This window comes from Rattus norvegicus, chromosome 5 (genome assembly GCF_021556685.1).
Source record: "Rattus norvegicus strain SHRSP/BbbUtx chromosome 5, alternate assembly SHRSP_T2T, whole genome shotgun sequence".
In the NCBI taxonomy this organism is placed as follows: Eukaryota; Metazoa; Chordata; class Mammalia; order Rodentia; family Muridae; genus Rattus; species Rattus norvegicus.
The window spans coordinates 78,154,491-78,180,104 of record NC_141538.1 but is presented as its reverse complement, the minus strand read 5'-3'; the positions used below and the strand labels follow the sequence as shown (position 1 = coordinate 78,180,104).

Below are 25,614 nucleotides of genomic sequence, written 5' to 3'. Positions count from 1 at the left end.
GAGTTAAACCTCTCACTGCAGGGAAACTCTGGAGTCATTTGATTCCAAGGCAAAATAAAAGTAGACACTGGGCCAAAGCCCGGAGGTGATGGGGGTTCATGTAACTACCAAGGGTTCCTGATTCTTAGCTGGAATCTTTTAGCCAAGGGTCCCACCTTTCATATGGCAAGTACGTGCTTCGTGCGTGCGCAGCTTTGAGGTCTCACTTGGAAAAATCACTCCAAATAGCAGCTGGTATTCCAAAGGGTATATATGCCAGGGCGATCTATCTAATCTGTTGAATCAAATAAAAAAAGATCATTTTAAGACGACGGGGTCTCTACTTGATCCTCAGAGAAAGCTTGCCAAGTTTGCCTTCTAAAGCTGTTTAACCAAGGTCAGCTGTAACTGGGTACATATATTTATATATCTGTGTGCGCACACATACGCATATGTAATCACCCATATACACTTCATGTGTGAATGCCAAGTTGATGGCGACATCACTTTTACCTCTGACACGTTCCTAGACATGATCCCTGTCTGTTTTTCCCCGCCCCTCCTCTTGTTACCTATAGAGCATCACGAGCTGCTCCTTGGAGGAAATCACAAACAAATACATGAGTGGTTAACTGCAGGAAAGGCATGTGATAATTTTGCATATGCGATACACAGGGGTGGGCCCCACTTCATCAGCCTGTGATTTGAACAGGTTCTCAGGAGCCTGCACCACAATCAGATAGTCCCTTCAGGAAAGTTATGCAAATATTCACTTTGGGAGGCTTAGACACGCAGCCTCACCCCACGCCCAAGAGTGGAATGAACCCCAAAAGGTGAGCAAGCAGTTTTCAAAGCGAGCTTTCGACTCAGCCAGCCCCGCGCGCGTGTTTTCCTCTACAGTGTTTCCAATTACTGTGGCACTCTTGGTATCCGGGTCCATCTCCAGCGAATTCCTCCGTAGCTCCTTGCCAGACATATGGGATCAATCAGTGCTCTTGTGAGGGAATGTTGACAGCATGACAGGCGAGGGGTTCTGGTGTCATGGAATCTACAAGAGTCTTTAGCTGGATCCCCGGGCAAGAGAGAGAGGGGGAGGAGAGAGATAGGGAGAGGAGAGGGAAAAGGAAGGAGAGGACAGACAGAAGGAGGGAAGCGACTCTGGCTTCACTGCCCCCTTCCTTCAAACATTTTATAGTCTTCTGGAGAGAGAAGGAGGAGGAGAGAGACCAAATAGCGGAGAGCCAGAGAAGCAGATCCCTCCAGTCCCTCCCGAGTCCCAGAGCTGCCAGAGGAGTCTGGATCGTGTCCCCAGTGTCACATGCAAGAACGCTGAGGTTCGCGGCTGCTACCCAGGGTCCCCCTCCTCTCGGTCCAGGACCCCTGGCGCCTCTCTGCGCTCTCGGGGGACTGTCGCCTTGCACTCCCCCGGGCCACCGCTCGGTCCCCAGCGCGATGTGGACGCGTCTGGCCTTTTGTTGCTGGGCTCTGGCACTGGTGTCGGGCTGGACCAACTTCCAGCCCATGGCCCCGTCGCTCAACTTCAGCTTCCGCCTGTTCCCCGAGGCCTCGCCGGGGGCTCTGGGAAGACTGGCCGTGCCTCCCCGGTCCGGTGAGGAGGAGGCAGTGGGGAGCAAAGTGGAGCGTCTGGGCCGAACGTTCCGGAGCCGCGTGCGGCGCCTGCGGGAGCTCAGCGACCGCCTGGAGCTCGTCTTCCTGGTGGACGAGTCCTCCAGCGTGGGCCAAACCAACTTCCTCAACGAACTCAAATTCGTGCGCAAGCTGCTGTCCGACTTTCCCGTGGTGTCCACGGCCACGCGCGTGGCTATCGTCACCTTCTCGTCCAAGAACAACGTGGTGGCGCGCGTGGATTACATTTCCACCAGCCGCGCGCACCAGCACAAGTGCGCGCTGCTCAGCCGTGAGATTCCGGCCATCACCTACCGCGGTGGTGGCACCTACACCATGGGCGCCTTCCAGCAAGCTGCGGTAAGACTCCCCTACCCCCAGGCCTACGTCCCAGGACCCCTTCCGCCCACCAATGCCAGCCTCTTCTCTAGCCCAGTTCAGCTCCAGCAAGGCTTAAGGTGCCCAAGATGAGCGTCCCCAAACGCGAACATTCTCCTGCTGTTCTTGTGAAGGTCCAGACTGAAATGGGTCAATGCTTAGTGATGTGTCACGTTTCTTAAAGGGTCCCTTTGAGCTTGTGAGGAAACTGTATATGTAAGCTGTAACAGGTATGGTTCACAAATATTTGTGAAGATGGGACACGTAGAGAGCTGAGGACAGCCCTGATTCTTTTTCGTGACAGACTCCGTAACTTTGCTTTCAGACTTAAATTGGTTATTATGTTTGTGATAGGTTCTGTCCTGTTTCCTAGACTGGTCTCCAACTTGCAACATAGCAGAGGGTTTCTCTGCCTGTCTCCCAAGCGCTGGGATGACAGCCATTGGCCACCAAGACGTTATGCTCTAGGTCTTCCTAAATGTTTAGCATCTGACAGAAGTCACATGCTAGACTTTAATAAAAATGGGTCTTTTTTCCCTAACTCCCAAGTAATACACAGTTGATCATAATTTGGAACACTGAGAAATATTTAAGGCAATCAAGTCAATGTTTGTAGAATAAATGGAACGAAAGAGAGTGGGGAACCTGAATAATCTCTTTATCCTTAAAATTCCAGCGAATATACAGTTGGATGTTGTCCAGTATGTTATTCAGATATCATTTCAACAAACTTGCTAACATTACAGCTTTGCAGCCTGCATTCTTCAGCTGTTGTATATGATTCAAATGTAATAAATTCATAGTATCCTGTGGCAGACAGCACTGGGTCCCCTGGAACTGCAGTTGCAGGCCGTTGTGAGCTGCCATCTGGGTGCTGGCAGCAGAATTCAAGTACTCTACCTGAGGAGCCAGCGCTCCTAACCACCGAGCCACATCTCCAGCCTTAGGACAACTGAGTGCTGGGAACTGATGTGTGGGGAGCATGCATTCACGCCTTTTCAATAGGGAGTTTAGGAACCCCTCTTTGATTGCTTCTAAATTCCTTGTTTAGTAAAATATATAAACATTTTAAACTTCTTGGTTCACATTGACATCTCCTCTGGAGAGTTGTATAAATTTACATTCTCCTGTCATATGCATGTGAATACATGACTTTTTTTTTTTTAAAAGGCATCATTGCTAACTTGATAACTAGAGGAATTATTTTAGCAAGTTCAAGTTTTACAATCTTACATATAGCATTAGCCGGTGTATTACTGGGTATCTGTCTCTTTTTCTTTCCAGCCTGGTCATGGTTTTTGCCCATTTTGCCATTACAGGCAAATTTATTTATTCCTGCAAAAATTTTGCATAAACTTTTTTGTATTAAGGCCAGTGACCCTTTTTGCACATGCAGTGAATAAAATTTCCAGGTTTTTTGTATTTTACTTGTTTATTACACTCTTATTGAATGAATAGTTTAAACCTTTATTTGCTCAAATCTATCAAATTTTGTTTCTAAGACCCAGAGTTGGATGGCGGTGGAGTGAGGGCCCAGCAGTTAAAAGGACTTACCTTAGCGGCCACTTGGTGGCTCACAGCCATCCTTAACCCCAGTGTCAGAGGATCCAGCCCCCTCCTCTCACCTCCCTGGGCATGCACCTGGTGCATATATAGACAAACAGACAAAGCACTCAGACACATAAAATAAATCTTTAAGAAAAAAATTAAAGTTCTTATATTTGCTTATTTTTTTGAATGAGTATCTTACTGCCCAAATGCCTTCCACTTAACATTTACTTAATCTGGAACTTGCCTAGGGGGCCCCATACAAAGATGTCTCAGTGTTTGTTAATTGTCCGAGCTCACTGATTTGCTCACTAGTCATTAACTCTTTCTCAGTTTAGTTGAATACGTCTTTAACCCTGTGAATATGAATGGGTACTTGGCCCCCTCCTGGTCTTCTGTCTCATCTAAATCCTAAAGTTCACAAAGAGGACTTAGTTATTATAACTACAATATATGTAAGTGTGAGATAGTGAAAAAGAATCTCCTTTTGGGGTTGTCTTGTCTTTCCTAGGTGTTATGTAATGTGAATTTTTAATTTATTTTCAGATAGTTCCAATGAAGCTCATAGGGATTTTGATTTCAATATAGAAAACATTGAAGTAATTGGGAGTTATTGCATTTTTATGATGGTGTTATGTCCATCCAGACTTTTTCTATCAACCAATAGTAATACTTTTTAAAATGTAGACCTAATTATTTACAAATTTTTTTATCTATGAATCTATCTTTTGTGGTATTGAGGATCAAACCCAGGCTCTCACAAACGCTGTGTAAGTGCTCTATCACTGAGCTGTAGCCCAAGGTTTCTCCCCGTTTTTTTTTAACTTTTTATTATTCCTTTGAACTTTTTACTGTTACGAGGCAAGGTCTCATTAGGTTACCCAGGCTAATCCTGTGCTATGATCTTCTCACCTCAGCTTCCTGAGTGGCTGGTGTTACAAGCCTGGACCAAGAGGCCCAATTCCTCTTTTAAATTTTATTTTAAATTATTCTTGAGGTATCAAAATCATCACTTTTGTATCTGTATTTCCTCTTGATGTATGCGTAGGATGTATCTTGGTCCTATCTTCCCCTCGCCTCTTCCTCAGCCCCGCCCTGAACCTCCATCCGTCTCCCATCCCCTACCTCACCTCCTCTCTTTATTTTTCTTTATCCTCCACAAAGTCCAGCTAGGGCTGCCACCTGTACATATATGTAGGACAGAATCTTACAGTGCTGACAGGTCATCCTTGAACCCTGGAAACAGGGGGGCTCCCATCCCAACTTCTCATGCAGCTAAAACTACAGGCAAGGGCCACCACACTTAGCAATCAGATTCTTAACGGATATTATGTGTCTCTTAGACTCATTCTTTTCCCTCTTCATATATTTTACTTTACTGATAATGTATAGAAAATGAAACAATTTTAAAGTTTCCTCTAAACATACTGTGGTATGTGAATGCATAACACAAGCATATTTGTGCCCATGCATAATACATAAATAGTATGCGTACCTGAAAGTGAAGGAGCTGTTCACTCTATGTAGGTTTCTACGTCCCTTGTTTTTCATCCCACTATTTATAATGGGAAATTCCTTTCTACTTTACCAGGTTTTCTTACAGCCGCATAATTTCCCACTGTAGATTGTACCCTCATTTCCTCTTGTGATGAACTATTATTGTATATGGAGGCTGTTACAAACGGCGTAGGATATATTTGTCAGCATCTTTGATCAACTTATCAGTGTAAACTTTTTTTTTCTTTTTTCTTTTTTTCGGAGCTGGGGACCGAACCCAGGGCCTTCTGCTTGCTAGGCAAGTGCTCTACCACTGAGCTAAATCCCCAACCCCAAGTGTAAACTTTTGAAGGGGCATCATTGCATTTGAGCATGTGTGTGCCACTGTGCTGTGCAGAAAATGGCACCAGCTTGCACCCCAGTGTGGTGTCCATGTAGGCACTAGGATGCAGACTGGTCAACCCAAGCCAGTATTTAGATACTCCCCGATTTTGTGTGTGAGGAAATGTATTCCTCTCTATTAGCAAGGCTGAGCATGGTCTCAGGCACGCTGTCCAGTTCTATAGCTGTCCCCTTTTGAATACACATTTGAACATTTGGGGACTATTACTTTTTTAAAAAATTTTGGCACGGTTCTTTTTCTTCCTGGATGGCAAACATACTTCAAATCTTAATCCAACCCCTCAGCTGCCAATTAGATGGCACCTATCATTTTATCAATCTACTGAATCTAGTTTTCTTTTCCTTTTCTTGTGAACTGTCTGGAACCCTAAAGACTCTACCCTTTAAGGAATGAAGCAGAGACAGGGGATGCTCCCTCTTTATTGAAATATTTGAACCGGGCAGAATTCACTTTTGGGCATACTCTGGCCTGGCTTCCACCCCCAGTACTCATCAGACCATCATAGCTGGGCTTATTGTTAATGCCACTCATTGCCTGCCTTGCCACAGGGGATCCCAGCTGCACTGGGAAGCCATGCCTGATCCAGCTCTTCTGTTTGGCTTGCCCAGGCTTGCCCTGAGTTTCTGACAATGTTGGTCCATACGTGAAGTGGGGAATGAGTCAAGGGCACTGTGCTTCCTCAAGACCTCCTCTTTTGCCGGCTCCCCCCTTCCAAATACCATGTATTGTCTTGGAAAGCAGGGCTGCCAAAGCAAGGCTCCTGTCATATTTATTCTCTTTGGAACCATCTGTGACTAGCAAGCCGAGGCTTCTCAAATGTTTCTTTTAACTGAACTTTGCCTTGACTGTATTTTTCTTTCCTTGTCTTGGTTGAGTTATGAGAAGGGACAGAGGTCAGCTGGACGCAGTCCTTGTCCGCACGGAACCTTTCTTATAGCCTTCACAAGCCCTGGATAGGCATATGCAGGTATAAAATATAATATTTAGATAAAAGTGACAAAAGAGAACCCACACTAGGACATGGTGCTAGTGAAGCTCTGACCCTGGTTTTTTTTGTATATAAATCAGACACGGGCATTTCACTGCCAACTTTGTGTGCAAATGGTAAGTCATCAAGCTTGGGTTCAGATATGAAACTGACACTATTAGTTGGAAATGAAATAATTCATCAGGCTTCCCATGAGTCTGCAGAATGGTGGCACTTGAACTGCTGGGTCTTGGTCTTCATATGCTATACACAGATGTACAAATAAACACATAAAAACACTCTTACCTCTTACAAATTAGACACTTTATTTCTCCTTTAAAAATATTTATTTTCAATCATACATGTGTGCATGTGGCTTTGTCTATATGAAGACAGGCCAGAAGAGGGTGTTGGATCCACTGGAGCTGGAATTCTAAGTGTTTGTGAGCTGCCAACATGGGTGCTGAGAACTGAACTTGGGTCCTCTGCAAAAGCATGTGCTTCCTTAACCACTGAGCCATCTCTCCAGCCTCACCTCATACGAAGCCTTACTATGAAGAACTTGTATTACTAACATAAGCACATTTTTGATTGCCTAAACAAGAAGGATCATAGTTGAGTGCTTTTAATTGTGCACCTTCTTGAGAACATGTGTGAGGATGCCTGTGATCAGCACCCTTGATTGGAAAGGCTGGACATGGGTGTAGGCACACAGTCTCTAGCTACCTCCCCTGCATACACCAAAAAGTCTAGGGCTAGAGTAATGAGCTCTGTAGCCTGCACACGCCCTGAGATGTGGGCACCTCCCTGTCTTGCCATCACCTGTGCACATGTCTATCCGTGTCTTTAATATGTTGGGTTTTGTAGTTATCTCCCTTCCCTTTTCCTCCTCCTGCCCTTTCTCCCCATCTCCTCCTATGTCCTCTTCTTTTTTTCCTTCCTCTCCTTTGCATGTTTCTATGTACTATCAGGAAGTCACCCCAGGACCTCAGCCAGAAGAAAAAGATAAAGGCAGTCACACTCCATTTAAGAGGACTCTTGTCATAGTACGCATATTCTTTTCCTGTAGGTCTCATTGAGTGAGACTTGAGCTTATGCCCTGCCCTTAGTTTCAGGGAGCTTTTTTGATGAGAAGGAAGAGCAAACTAGGTGCTGACATATCTGATGCCTGTCAGAGTCAATGAAATCACGCTAGAAAAACTGTCCAGACACTGCCCTATCGAATAAAACTCTCGCGTATGGGTGCAGTATCAAAAACTCCCTCATACAATTTCGTTGGCAATTTCATTGGCAGTTAATGTTTGTCATTACCTGGATGTCATGCCATATGTCTCTAATACTAGCAGTTGGGAAGGGGAGTCAGAAAGATCTGGAGTTCAAGGTCAGCTTTGTCTTAGGAGCAAGTTTGAGGCCAGCCTGAGCTACATAAGACTCTGCCTTAAACAAACACACACAAACACCTAGAATATGACCAGTATTTATCTACACAGAATTTTTTACCAATTTTAATATATATTTCTCCTTTTGTAAATGTAGTTGTAGTGAACATATATAATTTATGTATTAATCTTGTATGTGAGTAAAAGTGACTGAAGGGGATAAAACCTTTGGGACTTTGAGAAGTACATTCTAGTATGATTGCTCTCAATCATAAAATGCTTTTAATCTCATTAAGATTTGTTTTATTTGTGTGAATGTTTGCCTATGCATGCATGTGTGTATATGCACTCTGTGGGTACAGAGAAGAAAATTCAGGGCCCCCTCAAGAGCAACAAGTGCTCCTAACTGCTGAACCATCTCTCCAGTTCCCAAAATTCTTTTTAAATATCGGCTTTCCCCCTCCATAATCTTCATAAGAACGCAGCATCCTGTCCTACAATACAGCTCTACTTTCAAAACCAAGAGGACATCAAAGTTTATTGACTAGAAGTTGAAATGATAGAATTCCAGTTTTGTTTTGTCAAGTGCCCAGGGCTATATAGCATTGAGTCTTTCAGGGTTTGCAACAACCCTGTGGTTGAGGCAGGAGTCACCCTCAGTGCCCTCCTGCTCAGTCCGGCTATTCTGTACTCCCTCCAAATCCACACCAGATCCTGCAGGTACACATAAGAACCTGCAAACCAGTGGCAGTGGTCTTTTGGAGCCTGGACACCTCTCAGAACAGTAGAACCGATAGTCAAGATGTAAGACCAAGCAAGGGTTGAGGCTGCAGATGGTAGACGTAATTGACTCCATTCCCTTTCTGAGAGGTTGGGGAAAATGTAGTCCTCCTTGGTTTGTCATACGTGGATAGGTCAATGACTGACAGTCTGTCAGGGTCTCTCATTCCTGCTAATAATGAGCATCAGAGAATATTTTTCAGGGGTGGGCAATGTTTTCCAATGTTTAATGCTGTTTCATGTAAAAAGCAATTGGATCAAAGGATCCATTGTCTTGGTTGATTCACCTTCCCTAGCTCCCAAGCTCTATTCTGGTCCACAAAAGGCAGGCTCTTGGCTTCTCGTTGTCAGCCAAGATGCATGTTGCTTTCTCAGGGCATCTCATGGTGGCTCACTCTTTCCTCCTTATTCTGGGCCATCCTATTTGCAGAAGAAAACTGTACTTATTAGTCCTATTGTATAGACTCATCTTCCCAGCAGAACCTGAAATTGAGAAAAATAAAACCTTTCGCTTGCTTGTTTCTGCTTATATTTTCCCTGCAGCCCTTTTTCCTAGCCAGGCTCTTTTAATTTTAGTTACATTTCCTCTCAAACTATGCGTGCTTGGCTTTGGAGTGTTGCTTCAAAAGTGATAGTTTCGGGAAGTTGCTGTTGGAATTTTCTGGCCTTGATGATACCAGCGTTAATGCTGTTTGTACACAGCCCAATCTAATTAGTAAAACCTCACATTGCAAGTAAGCTGCAAAGGACATTACATGAGATTTTCTTTTTCTGCCGCCCTAGATTCGGTGCCAAGACCCATGGCTCGCAGTAAGGAGCATTGTGCATTCCACATGTTAATGAGAAGCACTAACAGCTGAGAAGAATATGTTCCTCGGAGTTCATGGGTCCTGTGCAGATCCACCCCTGCAAAGTCAATCACACCCTTCCCTCTCCAGAGGCACCTTCCTCTGTCCAAGAGGAAAACAGAGAAACAGAGCTGGAATGGAGGTCTTGGATTTGGGCAGAGAGCAGTGTTCTTATAGAATAACAGATCTCCCCTAGCTTGTGTGTTCTGTGTTCCCTCGTTCCAGCTGGGCAGAGGGAAGCCCCGTACTCTATGCGCCAGTTGTTAAATGAGTTGGACAGAGGCACTGAATTGACTCTCAGCCTATGCACTGAAGAAGTGACTAGAAATACAGCCAATGTCTTGGCTTAAATTTAGGCAGAAATATAAGCCAGGAAGAGCATCTGAATGTAAGAGGTAGCTGATCTGGGAGGGGATCCAAGCAACTATGGGAGGGAGAGGAAGGAAGAGAGACAAGGAGAGGACGGATGCCAAAGACAACATGAGTGGTAGTTGGTGTTTAATTCCAATGGAACACTGGGAGCTAGTGTCCATTCAAGCCTCGAGTATCACAGCGGACAGTAGGGGATCTCAGGTCTTTTAAAACCCCCTCATGTCAGGCACAGTTAAGGGTTGCTACAGTGGTCAATTCTCTGTCACTCACACATCCTCTACGTGCAGGCAGAGTGGTCTCCAGGCAATCAGAAAAGCTTCAAGCAAAAGAGATGCTGGTATGAGAAGTCTGGGAAGGAGCAAGAGGTGCAGAGAGGAAGGCGACTTGGTGGAACTAGACCGGGGCTATAGCTCAGCGGTACAGCAGATGCCTTGCAGATTTGAGGCCCAGGGTTCAATCCCCAGCACTACAAAAGCAAAGATGCATGGCTTTACGTGGGAGGTGAGCCTTGCAAAACATCTGTATGCAAGCGTTGCTCTGGCATCTAAGCTGAACCCCAGTGACTAACATTATATGTGCTACGGATGGTGGGAGAAGAGTGGAAAGTGATCCAGAGAGCTCACCATGGGCTAGCCTCTGACATCACACAAATACAGAAAGAGTCACTGGTTTTCCCCCTTGTCTCCTTTCACTCTTTCTGTTTCAAAATCCCCTTTCTCTTACAGTCAAAGAACTCAAGTGAGTATTTATGCAACAAAAGTGGCCCTCATATCAACAGTGTATTTCTTTTCAGGAATTTTAAAAGTACTTCATTTGACATTCTCCCCACATGTGGGAGAAATAATGTTTCAGCTGATTCTCCTGTTGCTGACAAAAACAACTTTGGACAAGATTTATGCTGGCTCGCAGCCCAAGGGCATAGGCCATTGAGGTGGGGGAGGTTACAGAAGTAGGGACATGAGGCAGCTGTCACATTGCATTTGCAGTCAGAAAGCAGGGAGCTAACAGTGTTAGTACCCTTCATGCTCAGGCTAGGGACCAAGCTTGGGGAATGGTGCTTCCAATGACACACCTCCTCCAAGACCACACCTCCTAATCCTTCCCAAACAATTCTACCAATGGGGAACCAAGTATACAAATAGATGAGCCTGTGGGATTCATTTTTATTCAGACCAGCACAGTAGATTGTCTGCTGGATGATTCTAGAGCTTGTCAAGTTGATAATCGTTGTCAATAATCACAACTAATACGGGGAAACCAAGGAATCAAGAATCCTGAGCAGTTAATACATGACTCATCCATAGCACTCATTGGCTTACTTTATATCTCCTTAGGACCTAGAGTACTCAAATAGTCACAGTTTCAATGTGCTTAATGTCAGTGCAATAAAGGGTACCTTGGTGCTTCCCTGACAGTTGGGATTCTCAGGGAATGGTCAGTGGATGCTCCTCTTTTTAAATGACCAGCGAATTGGAACCAGTTCACCCTACAGATCATTTTCTTCCTCCTGGAGCAAGAGGAAGCATTGAGAATAATGGCACACAGGCATGGATTCCTGCAGCTTTCTCCCTAAAACATGGTTAGGGAACCTTATCTCAGCTCCTATGGAGAGAAGGCTGTGTGGTGAGTTCAAAGGGAATCTGCATGTTCTAAGCTCTGGGTTACATGTCACTATCAATACTACTTTTTGTCACCTCTAGAGTCCTCATCAGTATAGGGTCTGGGAGCCATTTTTTTTCCATTCCATAGCCAGAGCAATATCAAACCCTTCTTGTCTCTTGTGGCAACAAGCAGTTATTTGTCAGAGAATCACGCTTTTTCAGAATCTCTGGAGCTACTCTGCCAACTTCCGCAAGCACTCGGTTCCTAATAGAAATGTTGGCTTTACAGTAACTGACTTATGAGCTGACAGGACTGTTCTAGCAACACAGTAGAATTAAGTCGCTGCAAACAGTGCTGAGTGACAGGTAGTTACCACACACCCCTGACAGCATTTTTCCTATGTGAAGTCATGAAACCCTACGAGAGCAAACCTCAATTAGCTGATATAATTGTCATGATCTCCAAAGTCCAGGGGACACAGAGGAAGTGGGTAAGACCAAAGTCATACAGTGGGTGCATGGGCAAACTGGAATTTACATCCAAGTCTTAACTCTTCAGCCCTGTGCAAAGCTACCTCTGTTGTTACATCTTCTAATGAAGGTCTAGTGCATGCAAGATGTAACCGTGCGTGCTTGATGGTGATGTTGGCTGTAAAGTCTTTCTGGAGAGGGCAGCTGGGTAGAAGGGTGAGAGTGGTGTAGTAGAGCACACACACTACCAAGGCCTATGAGCATTGGAGGCCGCCATTTTAATTAATGGAGATACCTGGTAATCCCTGCTGGCCCTCATTGTCCTCACTGATCCTGCCCCCTGCAGTCCAGACAATGGTTTCTTATGTGCATTTTCATGTGCTGTAGCTGCATCAGCACCCATCTCCCACATCCCAGGCCAATCACTGCAGAGACCACGCCGTGCAGATGTTATGGGATCATATCTAGTAACAAAATATGTGCTCTAGTCAGCCTTATTTGTATAGATTTATGAATTCTTAGGTTTACCTAATGTAAGATCAGCACCAAGTCATATTCTTTATTAAAATAAAAATGTGATCCAAGCAAAAGAAATCAACATTTTTGGTAGTAGACACCTCAAGTATAACTGTCAATCATGCAGCCCAGGATTTAGAACATGAATTTTATTGGTCTTTTAACTAAATTCCATTTATCCTGATTTGAGAACTTCAAAGTTCACCTTCACCCCTACCCCCTAAAGTATCTTTTAAAATACTGTAGGTATCAAACTAGGGCTGTTTATAAATCTTACTCACTTAAAAAAAAAGGTGTGTGTATGTGTGTGTGTTCGCATGTGTGTATGTGTTTGCACTAGTATGCCTGTACATGTTAGTATGTGTGTGTGTGTGTTTTCATGCATGTATGTGTTTGCACTAGTATGCCTGAACATGTTGGTGTGTGTGTGTGTGTGTGTGTGTGTGTGTGTGTGTGTGATTGCAGAACTATGTGTGTGCATGCCTGTGTCCATATATGAGCTACAGTATGCTTGTAGAGGTCAGAGGACAACTTCAGACGTTGGTCCTTCCCTTCCACTTTTTTGAGATGGAATCTCATCTCCATCCAGCTTCGGGAGAATGTCATGTTTCTGCCTCCTGCCCCACAGAAGCACTGGGATTCCAGGCCTATGGGCTACTGAGCCCAATATGTTTGTGGGTTCCGGGGCTCTGACCTCATGCTCTAATTCATACCCACTAAGCTATCTTCCCAAGCCTTTAATGCATTTTTCAAGAACACTCAGTTTTCTAAAGGCATGCACGTAAGTAAACTGTACAGATGATTTAATTCCCTAGAGACAACACTATACTCAAAGCAATTTAAAAGTCCACACCATGGAACCATGACAGGGATAAATGACACAGCAGCCCCCGACCAACAATTTAAATAAGACACCATTTGAGTAGGAGCAGAAATATTTGGGATTTCAGAATTCATTTTTAATTTTGTAATATTTGCATATTTATCATCTGGTATCTGGAGATGGGACTTAATTCTAAGCATGAAACTTATCTACCTTTCATGAACACATAACCTATCCGTCATTTTATAGAATAGTGCTATGATTTCTCCTGTGGAGAGAAAGGTCATTGTTGGAATATTCCACACATGACATCAGAATGGAGCTAAAACATCCCTATTTTGTAGCATTTTGGGTGTTAGACTCTCGAATTTAAGGTTCTGCACTTGTGATGCTGCATGCAATCTGTGAATAAAATTCAACCCTAAATCATGTGGGGCCTAGCTTGTGCTTTTTAAAGATATAAACAGAGCACTTTGCCCCATGTTTAATTAATGTGATTATTTGTACCAAAAAAAGAAAGAAAAGAAAAGTACAACAAACTTGTAACTATCATTTACTTGGAATGCTAATAAATGTCACAAATTAAATGTGTTTTTAAAAATAAATTTACGTAACTATAATAAATACAATACATCATAAGTTCATGAACTTAAAAGTCTGCCCTCAGCCCTTACCCCTGTGAGTCTTTCATTTCTTAATAGATCTGGCTTGAAGTCTCTCTGGCTTTCTGAAGTGTTGCAGATCAGCGCTGTGGAAACCTAAGGACTTTCAATTGAACAATTAGGTTTCCCGAACTTTTTCTTACATCCTAAACACCTGCTGGTGCCTTCCTTCCTGATCGTTAAAATATATCATGAAAATATATCATTCCTTTCTTAAGTGGCTTTAGATCATGAATAGTATTTTGATACTTTCTAAAAAACATTTTTACAATTGAGTTTCCCCAACTTCCACATCATGTTGCCCAGTATCTGGTATTTGTTTGGAGAGTTGACCTGATAAATTTTTGAATCATTTTCTCTACTGGAAACCTCTAAGTATACCATTAACTTATTTCTTTCTTTGAGGACCTCTGTTTTTAGCACGTCAGTCAACAGCACCTTTCACTGACAATTACCCACCCACCTCGTGTCCTGACCACCCACCGAGGTTGCCTTTCTCTGGCTTTGTCAGTCTCTCAGAGGTTGAGATGGCTCCTTGTAATTTTTTTCCTAACAATTTGGACTGGGGTCCGAAGAGCCTAGGGAGAATAAATTTGTGTTTGCCTTAGTTTGGTTTTACCAGTAATTACATAATGGCGTCGGTACATAGGATGTAGGAATCCACCACTGTAAGGAAAGTGACCCAAGACATGAGGAGAGGTAGAGACCACCTGCTCTGTTGTCCTGGGGTGGAAGATTGAAGTCTCTTGTTTCTTCTTCCAGTGTTTGTGGGGTGCAGCTTTTCCTCCTGGCCTTGGGTTGGAAAAGCTGTGTAGGCTCCCAGTAAACCTCCCACTTCATTTAAGGCAGCTAAGGAGATATCCAGCCTTTGTGGACCACCAAGTATGACTGAGGCATCCTTTGAAACTGTTTAACCTTAAAAGTGAGGGTGATCAGATTGTACTGTATTCACGTATGACACTGATGAGAGGTAAATGTAATACTAAAGAAGAAAATGGTGTGCTTAACTTCGAAAAGCAGACAGCACTGTGTCTGTCATTTTCTTTTGACTCTTATCTGTATTGTGTACGTGGGAATTCATCAACACTTACACGTAATACACAGGAAAAATACTTCCTTATTTTTATTTCTGAAGTTGGATAATGACGTTTTCCTTCTACAAGACGATCCTCTCCTAAATAGCAGGTGTCAAGCATGTGTTATGCTGTAGACACAATCATGACTGAACCTTTCAAAGAATATCTTTTGTGTGTCTGTGGTGCCAGGGATGGAACCCAGTGCCTGGCACATACTCGTACTGCTGAGCTGTGGGTCAGCCCTGAGCTGCACCCCCAACCCTGAGCTGCATCTCCAGCCCACAGTGGAATTTTTAAATCTACTCATTGTCATTTGTTACTATAACATTTTATAATTAAAATACTTATGTATACATTCTCTCAGCTTCTCCCACTATTTCTTTATCTTGATTTCCTTCCACCTGAAACATAATTATTTTTATTGCTAAATTTACCTTACGATGCTTCTTGCATCGTATTAGCATTCCTACCTTCCAATAAATGAGGGAATTTTCGTCTCCTTCTTGAACTTAATGAGGGTGCTCCAAGTGTTATTTTGGCCATTGGTTTTATGATAATTCCGTTTGTCACATCCAGCGTCCTTCTGCTCTTTACCTACTTCACTTGCAACATTATAAACATGTTGCCAGTTGCCAATGACATTTGTAGCACTTGAGATTGGTATAAGCACAGGAATGAATTCTTTATATGTGGTTTCAAGCACTAAATGCTATTTGGTAAAATTATGTAGATGTTTAATATATCAATTATATATATATTACTTTTTATTGAGCGCATATGTCAGTTTTGTGTGTAGCATGTGTGTGGGTGTTGTCTGGAGGTCAAAAGACAACTTGTGAGAATAAGTTCTCTCCTTCCACCATACGAAGCCTGTTAGGGTTGGACTCAGGCTGCCAGGCTTGTTAGCAAGGCCCTTTACTCCCCGCGCCATCTTGCCATCTGGATTGTGACTGTTTTCTAAGGTTTTTCACAACACTAACAATGGGGTTTAACTTGACATTATCTACAGTTAACTTAGCAGTTTGCTTGTATCTGGTAGCACGGTTGGCATTTGGGCAAACCCATTTGTACCGTTCAGATTTTCCAGATCTCTGTGTGGAAAGAATGGATGCTGGAGGTTGTCATGAGTAGGAAATTGTTTGGTCCTTGCAAATCCATTCTGTTGTTTTATAGTCTGGACTATGTCTGCTACTCATCAACCCCTGTGCCCACCATTTTCCAATGTGGCGTCCTGTCCCCATGGGTCCATTTCAAACTGGTGTGTGTCCTTGTTTAATAACTAAGGCATGTGTGTGGGTGGATAAACTCTGGACGCATAAATCTGAGATGAAGCTCGCCTCCGACCCTCTGGTTCCTCTGTTATTTGGCTAGACTGTTACAAATAGTCCTAAGAGTCCCCGAGCCAACATTTTTCCCTTTCTAGAATTTCAGTCTATTGAGGTTGAGTAAGAACTTCAAATAAATGAGACATGCTAAATATGATTCACTGTTGGGAACAACAGTAACTGGAAAGCCCTGTTGCTGGAAAATACTCCGCTTGTGCTTCTGACATTTGTGTCAGTCAGTTAGTGTCCCTCTCTCTCTCACCTGATACCATGATCAGGAAAATCTCCACACAGTGCCTCTGTATTATAGAGGCTCAATATGGATCTATTCTCTTTGTCAGCTTCAGTTCAGAGGGGCACAACAAGACTCACTCTGACAGGTTTTGGTCTGGTTTATTATTTTGTCCTGCACATTAGAATATACCAAGCAAAAATTATAACATATATTTATTTGTTCATTTGCAACTTTCCATGTTAGTCTCGAGACAGGGTTTCATTCAACCCAGGCTGGTTTTAAACTCTTGATAATACTGCCTCCACTCTGGGTTACGGGCATGTGTCGCCACGCCTGGCTCCTACTCACCAACAGAAGAAGAATATAAGACGAATCTGTCACACCACGCGTTGCAGACATGCAAGCATTGGGTTAGTTTTGTTTCAATGGGATTAAAATAAGTGAAAGGGGAACAAGATCACCAAGATGAGTTTATTTTACGGCAGAAGAATTAGAAGTTTCTATGAGATGGACTTGGACCGAAGCTCTGGAAGAAGGGAAAAGATGGGGGGCATCTTAGAAAAAAATGATTGCATTGAGATTTCAGAAAAATAACCTTAATGGCAGGTCAGAAAACGGGTTTGAAAGAATTCGCTCCTCTAGAGAAGCCTAAATGAGCACCTGGAGCAAGACTGGGAGGGTACAGACAGACAGGTAACGGGGGTGAAAGCCTTGGTTTGGTGGCCTCCGGTAGAGATGGAACAGGACAAAGGCATCCTAGATTACTCCAGGAAGTTAATCGTGGAAGGTAGGGATATGGAACCATATTGGAGGCATTGCAAGGGTGGAAAAGCCCTTATTTGTGTATGAAATGAAAATAGAGGGTTGGGAGGACCCTGTAGTGCATGCCTGCAGAGACACCCACCAGGCCACTAGGCCATCACAGGGCGCATTGGAGAGCTTAACTTGAATGTAGGCTTAGGGGCCATTGACTTGTAGGTGAGACTCGAATGGTATATCCTCCAGGGGAGGCGCAGAGGAGAGGCAATGGAGAAAATATGGAAATGCTACAACTCTACATGGGAGAGGTAAATAAAAATCTCCCAAATACACTAGCCAGGGATAATTGAAATTTTGATGTGTGTGTCATCAGTACTACTTAAACATGCTTACACACATGTATTTACACACAAAACACCCTACGTTCCCACTTCAGTGCTCAGTTATGGTAGTGGTCTTAGGTGATGGCCTATTTATTTAGCATGCATTCTGTTGGAATTTCATAGTTTCTGATTTTTTTTATTATTTCAGATTACTCTAAGATACAAAGCCTTTCGATTGTGTGTGTATTTATAATATTAATACCTTTAATTATATATGCATATATATCATATAGAGAAGGGGAGGGAGGAGGCGGAGTAGTCACAAAACAAAGCAGCATTTTGTGCTGATGCGTCTTACTATGTTGGCTAGACTTTTCAAAAGCATCTTAAACAATGGTGAAAAACTCGAATCACTGATTTATTCTTTATTTACTTGAGATCTGCTGAGTTTCTACAGTCAGCCACTGTTTTCACTTTTGTCTCAAGGCAAATAACTTTGGGCTGGTGAGATGGCTCAGTGGGTGAAGGTGCTCCGGCCACCCCCGACGACCCAAGCTCAAGCTCCAAGTTCCCTGTGTAGAACAAAAAACAGATTCAGAGGGGAGAAAAATGGATGACAACAGATTAAAATTAAGACAAAACTGGTTGAAAAGCTCAAAGAAGTAAAGAGAGAACTGAATGAAATAAAGAAAAATTGTAGCTAGAAAGTACAACGCTAATCTCAATTCTTTCATGCTTTTAAACATTTCCTATATATATGAAATATATGTGTATAGATTTGTGTGTATCTTTTTGTTGTTGTTTGTTTAATGTTACTGTTTTCTTCCCTTCTACCTCTATTTAAGAATTGTGTGTGTGTTTACAAAACTCTTTAATAGATACATATGTATATATGTGTGTATCATATCATAGATATTAAACAATGGTAGAGGAGAAGAAAATACCATTAAACAAACAACAAAGAAAATATATGCAAGAAAAGGCTTGAGATGCTCCCACTGGGTCCAGGAGGCTTTGGGATGAAATCGAACTGGTGTGTGGGGTTGGGAGGACTGGGATGGGTGACATCCAGGGGATGGTGAATCAACAGAGAAACTTCTCTTCCTATAAACTGCAGGGTACACATAAAGAAAATAATTCCCCGAGTCAAAGAATATCAGACAGTGTGAAATGAAATTAGTAACTAAATAACAGCTGAAATTTGGGGAAAGTTGGGGTGTGAGCGTGAGGAATGTCTTCCACGTAGCATCCAGTACTCAATTCGTGCTTTAATGTTTCCCAACAAGAGATTCCCTACAAATTGCCTCATGCCATTCTCAACAGAGGATTGCGCTTTTCCTCAGAAACAGTATTGAATAATATATGTGTTCAGATGAGTGTTTCAGCCCATTCCAATTATTGTTTACCCTTATAGACACTCCCCTTAATTATATATATACAGTACATATATATATATATATAATTATACACACACACACACACACACACACACACACACACACACACACACTACGATTTTGCACTGTGTAGAAATCTAGCTGAAACTCGGGCTTAATTCACTAATTTTCCACTCCATGACAAAGTGGTACTCAGCCACAGTCCCAGGGTGGATTTGCCCACTGTATGAAATTCATTAGAGGGTGACTAATGATCTTTGCTACTTGGCACACTTAGGGCAGGCTGGTTTAATGGGCTCATATTGTGTTCTCCTGTGGCTCAGAGTTCAGGGTTCAGGAGAGAGTGTTGTCCCCTTCTGCTTCAACTGTCACCTATGTTGTCTTCAGTGTTTTTGCAACAGCGCTTTGAAGGAAAAAATTACTTTGGGCCGGTATGGGAGTTGGGGGTGCAGTCTTGTGTAATGGTGATGGATCTCCCTTGTTAAATCTGAGTTGCACAATCCCGAATTTTTATCATTCTGGTGACTATTGCTGGCCTATGTTCCTTCCAGCTATTTATACAAGCACAGCAGAGGCTCGATGCAATGCAGATGGTGATAACCTTTTGCCATACAGAGTCCCTCTCCAGTTTTTCTTTGGCAGCAAACCCTTTGTCCCATTCAGTATTCTGGAGGAAAAATAATCTGTAGCAGATGATGTAAACGATTTCAGAAAGACAGAAGAAAAATGCCAGAGTTCTACCACATTCCATGGCTATTACCACAGACCCATATGACTCTGAAGTCCTGGTATGAAAAACTGTTTTAGTGAATTGTGACTTTACTCAAACATGATGAGGCAATGAGGGGAGAGCTGTCGATTATTTTCAGTCGTGCATCCTCCCTTATCCCTCTTTAAAGCACATTCCAAACCCAGATCTTGTGTAACTCTTTGCCTGGACCACTTGTCCTCCCATCATTCTTGTTATCTTCAGCTTCATGTACTGACTTGCCAACAGAGCTCATGGCTCATGCAAACACTCGTCAGTGCCTCTACAAGAAGAGAATAAACAGAACCACAGCTTAAAGTTTGTTTGTTTATTGATTTTTCTTTGTGAATACAAGTGTTTGACCTACATGTATGCTCGACGCCCATGGAGGTAAGAAGTGGGCATCAGATTCCCTGGTATGATGGATGTTTTTGAGCCGCCATTTGTGTGCTGAGAACTAAACCTGGGACCTCTGCAATATTAGCAGGTGCACTGAGCCCTGTCTCTGCCTCAAACACAGTTTAAACCTGCTGTGTGTGATAAGCAGTAACCGTAGAAAGGAGATGCTGAAGTCCACACCAAGGTGGAGAAAGACACTGGACTGAACTGAGGCTAACACTCCAGGAAATGGTCCCTCTATTCTAGAAGGCACAAAAGAAAACCAAATGTTATTTTATATTAATGAGTGTTTTTATTCTTTGAAAGATTCATTCATTTATATGACATTTATTGATCATGTCTACCCTCTACTAACTCTCTCCAGCTCCTCCTGGGATATTCTTGTATGAATAGTATATGTTTACACACTCACATTCCTACTACTTACTCAAGACTAACTCACTCCAGTATCCTAGAGGTTACCCTCTCCACTCACTGAACAATCATTTATGAGCATATACCTCACACTATGTGCTATCAAGAATAGCACAAAGAAAGAGAAAATTTACCTTTCTCCCTTTCCTTTTCCATTATTCTTCTTGAGTTCTCGATGTCTTGCTTGCAGTTAGCTGCCATGACCTTGTCAACTATCAGTTCAAAGTGACGATGAGCATAGCGGAGATGTGACTTCTGAATAGAACTAGGATAACTAGCTTTCATAGTGGAGAGCAAATGTGGTGTAGACACAACCCACTGCATCCTGGACGGCTGGAACGAAGGCTTTCCTTCCCAACATGGAAAAATAGAATTTTACAAATTGCCTCGTCCTATTCTAAACATAGAATTCAGCTCAGAAATAGTACTGAGTATTACATGTGTTCATATGTTTGTTTCAGCCCATTCCAATCTCTGTTTATGCTTATAGAACTCCTCCCTTTGGTATAGCTATACTACAAATGTAAATACACACACACACACACACACACACACACACACACACACACACATCCCACACAGGTCCAAATGATATTCCCTACTTAGCTCCCAAGGTATCCTGAGTTCCTGTAGGAATGGGTGACTGTGTGCTAAGACAAAACATCATCTTACAGCCTGGTGATGGTTTTTAAAATTCTATCTTACTATAACTGAGGAGAATGGTTATGCTGTGAGCTTGTCTTTAGTATTGTTTTAGGGATGGAGCCCAGGTGTGGGTCATGTAGGAATGTGTTTTGCCTCCTCCCAGAACTTTTTCTTTGAGATGCCTTTCCTCCGTATGAGGAAACCAGACTGGCCATCTATGGGCATCCAGGAAACCCCAACACTAGAAGTTTCTAATACTTCCATTTCTAACCCTGAGTCATGTTTAGAATTCCTTTCTCCTTTTGCAAAGCTGACTGGGGAACATTCACCCCTCTGCTCTCTGCACTTCCGTTTTCTGAGTTGCACAATGGCCTAATTCATGGCCATGCTACCATCCTGAAGATCCAAATGCAAAGAGGACCTGTGACCCTCAGTACCTCAGGAGACATCTGTCTGTCATCTCCTCTACGATTCAGTTGGGCGTGCAGACTTCAGAGTCTCACACAAGCTAATAGCATCTCCTGTTCTCTTGTCTTTCCCCTCCTCTTGAACCCAGAGGCTCTTGCCTGGGGATTAGAAAAGTCTCACACTTGTCACACATTCATCCCAGACCTCTTGTCCTTCATCAAGTAGACAGCTTTTTGAATCATGAGGACCAAAACCTTGAAGGCTATTGATTGAGGCCATGGTGTGTATTGGGGGATATCTCCGTTAGCATTATGCATGCTCTTCTGATGCACACACACACACACACACACACACACACACACACACACACAGACACCTACATAAAGAAACACACAAATGCACACAGATACACACAGACACACACACACACACAAATGCACACAGATACATACAGACACACACAGAGACACACACTTCTGTGCCTGATTCTCTAGGCTCCCATCAGATCCAGCTTTATTGTGCTTGATTCTTGAGGACTGTGGTGACATACTTAAACACCTCTTCTCAAACTGATGGTTTCTGGAGTCCTTTCCAGTTAGATTATCTTTAAATTCATGTTTGTCAGTTTGAGTTGCAGCTCACAATAGCAAAGTCTAGGTAAGAATAATTTGATTGTAAGTAGCATCTGTTAAGCAGATCATAATAGACTTTCTTTTATACAGAAAGCTGAAATAAATAGGCCTGTGAATCTAGTCCCTAAAGTAAATGGAACTGAACATATCTTTCAAATCATATCTTATTTTGATTTTGAAAAAAAGGTAGGGTATAATTGTTGCCGTCCTTCCTGGTCTGCCTTCTGAAAACACATTATATCTATTACTTTCTTAATCTCTCATTATTGCTTAATAACCATGCTATCTTCAAAGAACTTGCTAAAAAAAATGTATCCTGCCACTTCCTTGCCTTCTTGAGCAATTCTGATGGAAAGCCAGGATAGAAGTTGGATGGCAGTGCCAGATGGCACCCGGGTTTCTGGGCCTTTGGGTCTATAGTGCAAGACATCCCTGGCAATGAGGTGCTCAAGGCTTTGCCTTTGTCCTGCCTATGGTGAGGGAATCACACATTGTAAAACAGACTGACCTGTCCTAAAAAAATAAAGCTCAAATGTCAGGCTTAGGGAATCCATGTTTTCTCATCAGACAGGCTCCTGCCAAAACCTGCTGATTTTATGTGAATCCTGGGTGGTCCAAAAAGACGGAGCATTGGATCAATTCTACACTTCTTGAAGGAGTTGTGGAGAACAAATGTAGGAAGGAGGTCAGCCATCATAAGCCCCGGAAAAGACACATTCTGATGAAATTGTATTCTAGGAGGTCGATGGTGGTTTACATAGAAAGACAGAGGTGCAGTGTAGATGCATAAAACTCAGGATTGGTTGTGTTTCTAGGTCTGGAGAATGAATAGATTAGTTTCACAGGAAGTGGCCATTAGTGAGTCAAAGTCATTCTGTAAACCTTTGCTCTTCTTCGGCAAGTTCAGTGGAGATGAGGATGACGGCGACCATGGTTGCAAGGATGATGACGATGACACATCACATTTTCAATGGCTTTGAGGCTCATTATGCATCTGTGAAACTATTGCAGATCTCAGTCCGTGCCGGTTTCCGCTTTCCTCTCATTGACCGGTGTTTCCTGGGTACTACCTTAGCCAGGAAAGGAAGTAGAGAAGCTGACACCACTCACCCTTGGATCTTCCCTGTGTCTTTACAGCAAATTCTCCGTCACTCTAGAGAAAACTCCACCAAAGTCATATTTCTCATCACCGATGGCTATTCCAATGGCGGAGACCCCAGACCTATTGCGGCATCACTGAGGGACTTCGGAGTGGAGATCTTCACGTTCGGGATTTGGCAGGGGAATATCCGAGAACTGAATGACATGGCTTCCACCCCGAAGGAAGAACACTGCTATCTGCTCCACAGTTTTGAAGAATTTGAGGCTTTAGCTCGCAGGGCATTGCATGAAGGTAATTGAAGCTTATTAGAGTTACAGGTACCTTGAAATCTCTCTCTCTCTCTCTCTCTCTCTCTCTCTCTCTCTCTCTCTCTCTCCCTCTCTCCCTCCCTCCTCGTCCCCCTCCCCTTCTCCCTCCTCTTCCCCCTCCCTGTATGTCCCCCTTCCTCACCCTCCCCCCGCCCCTTCCCTCTCTCTCCCCTTCCCCTCCCCACTCTCTCTCTCTCTGCATGAAACTCATTGAAGAGTGACTTCAACCCCTCACACTGCTCTTAAAGGAGGCTTGCAAGTGCTTTGGGTGTCAAGAGATACTCCGAACTGTCCGGAGATGGCATGCTGATCTGGCAACAACCTTGTTTTGCTTCATCTCTTAACAGCTGCGATGCATTCCCCTAGAACATCCATATGTCCCCACCTAGATCCATGGGATGAATTGAGGTGTGTTGGAGGCCACACACAGAGTGGAAAGCCGTGACTGAGATCACATTCACAGCTATCTGGATGGATGAAGTAAACATTCTGAGACAGGAGCATTGAATCTCACCAGAATGTTTCCAGAAATACACAGGGAGATAGGACTCTGAATACTTAGCACGCACTTCTTGTCCTGACAACTCGGAGATAAATGGCTTCTGTCATAAGAGCGTCAGCCCTTGGGGGGGAGGGGCAGGGGAGAGGATTAGCAAACGCATTCATTGTTGGTCTTGATGCCCTCGTTTAAGGATGTTTAACTGTATGGTTCTCAGTTAGATGAACTTGCCTGCTGAAATATGAACCTCGAGAAAAGATCGACAGAGATTTAGCCATGTGCCTAACTGAGCCACGATTCTGGCAGGTACTCAAGGAAAAAATTTCAATGTAAGACAGAAACCATAACAATATATTCAAAGAACCCATGAGGCTCAAAACAGCCAGGTTATCCCCGGTAGAATTCCAAGAGAAGATTTTAAGGGGGCTGTGAGTCTATTGCTGTGTCTCTAGTAAAAAGGATTAGCCTGTCTGTGGGTGGTTACTAGCTAACCTTACTGGAAATAAGACTCCTAGAAAAAATGGATGGGAGTATGGAGTGAGTTTGGGGAGGAAAACCAGGCTTAGATTTAAATCCTAGGCTTTTAACTGGTTTAATTTCTAAAAGGTTAAGCCATAAAATTCCAAATTCTTGGATTTGGATCCTAGTTTCATCGTCTATTAAGTGAGTGATCTGGAGGCAAATTATCTCTCTTTTAATATTTCTCAGGGTTCTGGTCAGTGAGAGTAGTACTTACTTCACAGGCTCGTTATTTGAGTTAACTAGATTAAGGCATAAAAAACAATTAAAAAAATCACTGATGGGACCTGAAAAATTATGGGGTAAAAGGCACTTTGCTGGGTTGGGGATTTAGCTCAGTGATAGAGCACTTGCCTAGCAAGCACAAGGCCCTGGGTTTGGTCCCCAGCTCCGAAAATAAAGAAAAAAAAAGGTGCTTTGCTGCTAAGATCTACAACCTGAGCTGGACCCCCGGGACCCAAGGTGTTAAAAGAGCAATCCAGTGTGTGCCCACATACACAGAGTAAATAGATACGACAAAAAGCAAATTACTGGTGGCACTTATAAAGGCTCAATGACTAGTTTCATTGCACTTATTGAATATAAATAATAATGGGTTATTTGTTATTAATTGCTTCAGGCGATCAAGTATGGGTTCCCATCTTTTCTCCTCTTTCAAACTAGGAGTTCACAGTAATCTGTACCACAGTCTTCTGAAGAGGAAGAAGTCTCCACATCTCACCCAGGCTTCATTTCTAGCCTGTAGTCAGAAGTAGCCAGCAGCTCCTTTGTTTCCTCTCCTTTCTTCTAGAGAGTGGCGTGCCATCTGGGGAAGCAGGGAGACTACAGTCGAGGGGAGTGGCTATTGTTAGTCGCAAATATGAAGCTAGGGGTGCTGTGACCTATAGACGTGCTATAGCAAATGGATCACTAGTCCAACTATTCCTGTCTTTTGGGACAATTGCCTCTGCCTTAAATTGAGTTGGCACCAAGATA

At 43.2% G+C, this 25,614-nt stretch overlaps 1 protein-coding gene across 1 annotated transcript in view; it reads left to right on the top strand.

Annotated features, from left to right (window-relative positions):
- The first annotated feature begins 1,240 nt into the window (after positions 1-1,240).
- Positions 1,241-25,614, top strand: part of Svep1 (sushi, von Willebrand factor type A, EGF and pentraxin domain containing 1) — a 176,912-nt gene continuing 152,538 nt past the window's right edge. The window contains 2 exon segments of the mRNA NM_001419684.1: positions 1,241-1,965; positions 23,349-23,604. Of these exon segments, the coding sequence (NP_001406613.1) occupies positions 1,432-1,965; positions 23,349-23,604 (790 nt within the window). The 5' untranslated portion in view covers positions 1,241-1,431.